This window comes from Hordeum vulgare, chromosome 3H, assembly GCF_904849725.1.
Source record: "Hordeum vulgare subsp. vulgare chromosome 3H, MorexV3_pseudomolecules_assembly, whole genome shotgun sequence".
NCBI classification, from domain to species: Eukaryota; Viridiplantae; Streptophyta; class Magnoliopsida; order Poales; family Poaceae; genus Hordeum; species Hordeum vulgare.
The window spans coordinates 549105730-549113382 of record NC_058520.1 but is presented as its reverse complement, the minus strand read 5'-3'; the positions used below and the strand labels follow the sequence as shown (position 1 = coordinate 549113382).

At 46.9% G+C, this 7653-nt stretch overlaps 1 protein-coding gene across 1 annotated transcript; it reads left to right on the top strand.

The window, feature by feature from the left end:
* The first annotated feature begins 4654 nt into the window (after positions 1 to 4654).
* Positions 4655 to 7329, top strand: LOC123440536 (putative laccase-5). The gene is made up of 6 exons (XM_045117101.1): positions 4655 to 4813; positions 4906 to 5057; positions 5174 to 5418; positions 5512 to 5643; positions 5782 to 6741; positions 6854 to 7329. The coding sequence occupies exons 1-6, from the start codon at positions 4688 to 4690 to the stop codon at positions 6982 to 6984; spliced, it is 1746 nt and encodes a 581-aa protein (XP_044973036.1). The 5' UTR covers positions 4655 to 4687; the 3' UTR covers positions 6985 to 7329.
* The last annotated feature ends 324 nt before the right edge of the window (positions 7330 to 7653 follow it).

Below are 7653 nucleotides of genomic sequence, written 5' to 3'. Positions count from 1 at the left end.
GATGTAGGATTGCTGCAACTGTTATCTTATGAGCACATCTCAATCAATCCTGAAGATATTAAATTACTATACCGTTTAAAAATCCTGAAAAGGAGCAGCAATCCTACGGGCTACGGCGCCAAACAGTTGCAGCAATCCTACTGCGCCAAATTACTATAGAACTGCACATCTCAATTACAGCTATCCGCTTGCAGTTACAGTCTTACACATATACAGCTATCTTATGAGCTTCAGTTCTGGGCTAACAATTGATACTCTTCCTCTGAATCCATCCAGGCCTGAATCCATCCGGCATCCGCTTTCAGTCCTGCACACCTGCGACCAGGCGTATTCCGACTGGCCGGCCACACCGATGAGCGACCAGATAATGAAGAAAGGTTAGTTTTTTTCAGAACCAGCATTGGATTAATTTCTGTCTTGGAATCGAACCTTCTTGGAATGTAATTGTAAGAATATAGACATTAAAAATTAATTAGGATTTCTTTTGATTGTCCAATTGTGTTCTCTAGACATGAAGAGGAAGAGAGCTCAATCAATCCATACCTTTTTCAAGCCAATTGGTTCAAGCTCTCAGCCATGTGAACATGATAATGGTGCTAATACAAATGATGTGCAACCTAGCGAAGAGAACAACCCTAGTCATGCTGAAGGTGATGTTCAAGATGTTCCAGTGCTAGAAGTTACACAAGAAGTTAGAGTTATAACCACAAAATATGATCGAGACCCAGGGAGGCGCCATCAAATTTGGCAACTCCCTCCAGAAAAGCAGGATGATGCTAGGCGTTTTTATATATGTGAGGGGGCCTATCAGCCCGAATTGGAAAATTATGAATATAATGAAAGAAGTGTTGTTTGTCGGCGATTCCAAAAAGATTGGTACACAAATTTTTGGTGGTTGGAATATTCGACTAATACAAAATGTGCCTATTGCTTGCCTTGTTTTCTCTTTTCGAAGAAGCCAGTTGGGAAGTGTGGTTCAGACACATTCACTGTCAAAGGATTTGATAAGTGGAAGAAGGTTAACAATGGAAAAGAATGTGCTTTTCTCAAACGTATGGGCAGTACTCCCAGCTCGGCTCATAACTTTGCAGTTCGGTGTTACGAAAATCTGAAAAATAATCCAACTCATATTGACAAGGTGATGAAAAAGCAAACTAAGCAAATGGTTCTTGATGCAAGACTGAGGCTTAAGACTTCTATTGATGCCATGAGGTAAGCAACAAATATTTAATTTAAGCCAATTTTCTTAATGCATTATATATAATAATTATTCTCTATTGATTGCATTAGGTGGTTAATGTTCCAAGCATGTCCATTTAGAGGAAACGATGAATCTGAGGATTCCAAGAATCAAGGTAATTTCAAGGAAATGATTAAGCTTTTGGCTTCTTATAATAAGGATGTACAAGAAGTTGTACAGAATGCTCCTAAAAATGCAAAGTACACCTCCTCTACTATTCAGAAGGAAATTGCTAGCATAATTTCACGAAAAGTGCAAACCTCAATTAAAGAAGAAATGGGTTTAATATTGCAATAGATCAACAAGTGATAGAGTTGAATGATCGATTCAGTTCTCAATTTACGGAGCTTCTAGATCTTTGTTCATCATTGGACCCTAGACATGATGCCTTCGACAAGTCAAAGATATGCACTCTAGTGGAAAAGTTCTATCCTGATGATTTTTCTAGTCAAGAAAGAGATCGGTTGGAGTGTGAATTACCGCATTTCCAGCTTGATACATTTAACCATCCATAGATCAAAAATTGCAAATCACTTGCTGATATGACAAAAGGAATAATTAAAACTGGCAAGTCGTCTGATTATCCTATGGTTGAGAGGTTGTTACGATTAGTAATAACTCTACCGGTGTCAACTGCAACAGCAGAGCAAGCCTTTTCCGCAATGAAACTTGTCAAGACACATCTTCGAAGTAAATTAGGAGATGATTTTCTTCGTCATTGCACTATAGTCTACATTGAGAAGGAAATAGCAGCCAAGTTTAGCTCCGATGATATTATTGAGATATTTGATACCGGTGCTCGTAAATCCAGCTTCAAATTAATAGATATGTAATTTTTATTCTTATTGTGGAGCAACAGACATACATTGACTATTTATATCTTCCAATATTTACTAAGTTATGTGACTATGTATCCAAAGATTTTGATGTTTTTAGTTCTTGCCCCCCTATCTCTATTTTCTGGCTTCGTCCCTCGTGCTCACACCTTGAGTGGTGCACTATGGGATGACGAACAATCTATGATTGTTCTTGATCATGAGCATTACACAAATCATGTTAAGGTAACTATTTTTCTCGTAATGAGTACTTGCTGAAATTAGTATTTTACATCAAATACTTGCTGAAATTAGTATTTTACATCAAATACTTGCTGAAATTATTATTTTGTTTCTACAAGGCTCATCCAGAGGACGAACAATACCTTAACAAGCCTATTATTCATTATAAGGAGATGATGAACATAGCTGGAGGGAGCATGGCTACAGGGCAATATGCAAAAGGCTCAAGTGACGCTCTTGCTACAGAAGTGGTTGATATTGAAGAAGAGACTTCCAAGAAACACACTGCCCCACATGAAGCCCCACATGAAGAGGTTGAACAATCAACAAATGCAGGTTCGTCCGGTCCCAAACCAAAGAAAGCCAAACCAAATCCTTGTGTGGAAGACAAGTTGCATGCCACCATACTTGCATCTAGTGAAAGAATTGCTATTGCCATAGAGAAGAGTACTAACACCGAGAACAATGCCATAGATGGTCTTTGGGAGAGCATGAAAGTACTCCCTGGGTTCAGTTTGGATTACCTTGCTCATTACTATGCATATTTGGTTGACAATCCTCGTGTTGCTATGGCATTCAAGGTGTTGGAAGAGGATCAAAAGAAGGTTTGGGTTTCTAGGTATGTTAAGAATACCTTTCGAGAAGCATAAGATGTGTTGAACTGACGACTACCTTGTACTTTTGATGCAACCAAAACTATAACTATGGTTGTATGTAGTAGCTCTTTTGAGAACCAAGACTAACAATGGGTTGTACTATGAGCTCTTTGCAGTTAACTTATGTATGGAATGTTTGACTTATGTATGGAATGTTGAACTATTATGTGTGATGGAAGTTTAAAATTTCTACTATGAAAATGTTGAGATTTTCGAAATTATGATTGTACATATTATATTCTCCTTCATTTCATTTAAAAAGTGGAAATTATGAGGGTAATCTCACCTCAGGTAAAAAAGGTGACCACAACCCTTCTTATCCCTTGAACCAAACACTTCAATGGCTATCATCAGCCACTTTTCATCCTTTCAACCAAACAAAACATGGGATAACCCCACCCTCTCAACCAAACAAAAAAAAAGGGTTATCCCCAACCACCTGGTTGGGGATACCCACAACCACCCTAGGCTATCCCTCAAACCAAACACACCCTTAGTTGAGGGCCTCCAAAGTCCTTCCACCTTGCCGAGCTCCTAGTCCAGCCCATGGACTAGATTAGCTCGGCTCGAAACCCCTAGTCTAGGACATCATCACCCATGTCCAATGACATCTCTCGCATGACCGAGCTCCGAGCCATGTACTTCCAGCACGTCAGCTTCTCTCGCAAGATCCCGTTGTTGCCCTTCACGCTAAAGAACGTAGTGTGGCTTAACATTATTGAGAACAATTTTCGGGCTAGATCTTGCCGAATTTCAACAATCAGAACCGGCTCGAGTCGTAGATCCTCGACAAGAGCGATTTGCGTGACAAGATCCCCAAACTTGACCTGTCCACATTGGATTACTTCAGCGTCCCGTACAACTAGCTCAACAGCTTCATCCGCACCAAGCTCTGGAAGATGCTGAGGGACTTCTTCATCGGCACCGAACGGTGTGGTGGCGCGCTTGACTTGTGTCCCTGTGAGATCACGAAGACGATGAGGTCCCTTCAAGGTGTCAGCGGCGAGGATGGCATCGGTGGTGGGAAGAAGAAGAAGCAGCCTCCTTCCAAAAAACGAAACCAGCCAACGTGGCATGCCTAGCCAACACTAGAATGCGGGTCTAAGCAATGTATTAAAATAATAAAAGGACTCAAGGAGTAGTTAGTAGCATAAATTTACTAGATTTTGGTACAAATGTGAAACATCTGTGAGAAAGGTGAAACTAAGGGGTAAAAAGTGAAATTAATTCTGAGAACAAGTACAATAGGATGACGTAGGCGGGCTGTAAGACTTAAAATAATATATTTGTGATGAGTTGGAAGAGAGAGAAGAGGAGAGAGAAAAGAAGCGGGCTACAAACTAACAGCCGGCTGTAACACGTGCTCCTAGACACTTTGTGAGAGAGAATAGTGGGCCTTGTATCAATAAAGTAGTACTCATTTACATCTACCTATTGTACTTGCGAGCTATAAACTTAACTATAGATGAGGTGTCAACATCATATAGCCAGCAGCTGGTTGTACTATTACCCATGCTGTGAGAGAAAAAAGAGCAACGGACGAGGAAATGGGCCAATGCCAGGTTTTGCTATGGACGGACATGCACCAACTCGATCGGCCAACCACTACCACGGCTGTGACCTCCTACCATGCAGAGCACGAAGCGACCATGGCCCTATATAGACCCCGTACTCATTTCTCGGTAAGTGCACCACTTCACTTGCTTCGAGGCGCAACCAAGCTAGCCACACAGATGGCTGCTCCTCGTGGCCTCCGGCGACACGCCGCCGCCTCCGCATGCCCCCTCCTCCTCGCGTTCGCCGTCCTCCTCGCACTACCGGGTCTCGCCGCCGGCGTCACCCGGCGCTACACGTTCAATGTACCCACGACGACTGCCACCTCTTTCATGACCGAACGAACGCGTGCATGCGTCGGTACTCTCCTTGACCGTTCGCGCTGTGGTGTCTTCAGGTGGGAATGACGAGCGTGACGCGTCTGTGCGGCACCAAGAGCATCCCGACGGTGAACGGGCAGTTCCCGGGGCCGAGGCTGGACGCGCGGGAAGGCGACCGCGTCGTGGTCACGGTCCACAACCGCATGAGCCGCAACGTCTCGTTCCACTGGTGAGTGAGGAAGACGAAGAGCGGCATATATCGCATCGGTAGCAGCGGCTGCACGTACGCCCGTGCGGCGACTCCTGTATGCATACATATGATGATGATGGTGGGTGCGTGTGCAGGCACGGGATCCGGCAGCTGCGCAACGGGTGGGCGGACGGGCCGGCGTACATCACGCAGTGCCCGGTCCAGCCGGGGCAGAGCTACGTCTACGACTTCACCGTCACCGGGCAGCGCGGCACGCTGTGGTGGCACGCGCACCTCTCCTGGCTCCGCGTGCACCTCTACGGGCCCCTCCTCATCCTCCCCGAGCTCGGCGTGCCCTACCCCTTCGCCGCCCCCTACAAGGAGGTGCCCATCTTGTTCGGTACGTGCGTGTTTTTTTCGGCATCGTACTTTTTTTTTTTTTTTTTTTGAGGGGATGCTTACTTGCAGCTCATTTGAATGGGGATCTTGGCAGGCGAGTGGTTCAAGGCCGATACTGAGTCAGTGATCAGCCAGGCCCTTCAGACTGGCGCTGGCCCAAATGTCTCCGACGCCTACACTTTCAATGGGCTTCCCGGCCCAACTTATAATTGTTCGTCGTCCAAAGGTACTTTTACTTACTTTCTCTCTCCTAAGTAAGTTATCGACATGGCAGGCTGCAAGCCCACGAGTTAATGAAGCAATTGTCTACTTATTCTCTGATGAAAATGGAAATGCATGCAACTGAACGAAATGCACGTGCCAGACACGTACACGCTGAAGGTGCGGCCCGGGAGGACGTACATGCTCCGGCTCATCAACTCGGCGCTCAACGACGAGCTCTTCTTCGGCATTGCCAACCACACGCTCACCGTCGTCGAGGCGGACGCCAACTACATCAAGCCCTTCACCGTCACCACGCTCGTCATCTCGCCGGGGCAAACCATGAACGTGCTACTCACCACGTCCGCGAGCCCCTCCTCCCAGTCCCAGTCGTTCGCCATGGCGATCGCGCCCTACACCAACACCCAGGGCACGTTCGACAACACCACCGCCGCCGCCGTCCTCCAGTACGACGCCCCGACGCCGCCGAGCTCCACCCAGAACCTCCCCCTGCCGGCTCTGCCGCGGTACAACGACACCAGCGCCGTGGCCAGCTTCACGAGCAACTTCCGGAGCCTCGCCAGCGCGCAGTACCCGGCGCGCGTGCCGCAGGCGGTGGACCGGCGCGTCCTGTTCACCGTCGGCCTCGGCACCGACCCCTGCCCGTCCAACCAGACCTGCCAGGGCCCCAACGGCACCAAGTTCGCCGCGTCCATCAACAACAACTCCTTCGTCCGGCCCAGGAGCGCCCTCCTCGAGGCGCACTACCAGCGCCGCTACGCCGGCGTGCTCATGGCCAACTTCCCGACCACGCCGCCGCACCCGTTCAACTACACCGGCGCCCCGCCCAACAACACGTTCGTCGCGCACGGCACGAGGGTGGTGCCGGTCAAGTTCAACACCTCGGTGGAACTGGTGATGCAGGGCACCGCCATCCAGGGCGCCGAGAGCCACCCCCTGCACATGCACGGCTTCAACTTCTTCGTGGTAGGCCAAGGGTTCGGCAACTACGACCCCATCAACGATCCGGCCAAGTACAACCTCGTCGACCCCGTCGAACGGAACACCGTCAGCGTGCCCACCGCCGGCTGGGTCGCCGTGCGGTTCCTCGCCGACAACCCAGGTAATCTTTTATTCGACACTTATTGGCAAGATTGACTTGCCTGTACCCCTTGTTTACTCGGCAGCGACCATTGTTGACTAATTCGATGTGCATTCATCGTTATGTGCGACAGGTGTGTGGCTTATGCACTGCCACTTCGACGTCCACTTGAGCTGGGGCCTGTCCATGGCATGGATGGTCGACGACGGGCCGCTGCCCAATCAAAAGATGTTGCCTCCGCCGTCCGATCTTCCGAAATGCTGATGGCTCGTACAAGCGGCGGAGATCTGCGAATGATTTCTTGCCTGCCCACCGCATTTCTCTCTTCATGTTCGACGTACCAACTACCAACTCCTTGATCAGGACTGTTTTATTTGTACTGATGTGCTGATCTTCTGGGAAGTCATCGGACTTTGTTTCCACGCACTTGAATTCCCATTTTGAATCTGAATAAAATGTCACAAACTGTGTTTCTTCTTCTTCTTGTTTCCTGAACATGTATGATACTAGATCCGTAATGCATTGTATCATATGATAGTTTATTTATTGTCATGTATTATATAGTAGCATAAAACATGATATTATGATATGACACTCAACTTTTTGTCATTTAATTATATGTCACCTCATCAAAATTGCCTAATTGACACGCATGATACTCTTTTTAGTATTTTCGTTACGAGTAGTCTTATAGTTTGGTCTCGTTTACATACGCAATTGTTGAATTGTTATATCAAGATTTTTTTAGGCATTTTACTTCAAGATTTGTACCCCCTTACATGGTTCTCATTTGTCTTAGTAGCCGTTGGATGGGCTTTTCATGGGACCAGTGGCGTTTCTACCGTACCTTCAGTTGTCTTTGTGTTATTGGGCCTTTGTTTTAGGGTTTCGATATTCATCACACGTGTGGTGGAAAGGGGTTTAAACCGAACG

Excerpts from the sequence above, each read along its gene's own strand:
- LOC123440536 (XM_045117101.1), top strand. The coding sequence starts at position 4,688 with ATGGCTGCTCCTCGTGGCCTCCGGCGACACGCCGCCGCCTCCGCATGC. Across the intron at positions 5,058-5,173 it reads CGCAACGTCTCGTTCCACTG|GCACGGGATCCGGCAGCTGC; the intron begins GTGAGTGAGGAA and ends GTGCGTGTGCAG. Across the intron at positions 6,742-6,853 it reads GTTCCTCGCCGACAACCCAG|GTGTGTGGCTTATGCACTGC; the intron begins GTAATCTTTTAT and ends TATGTGCGACAG.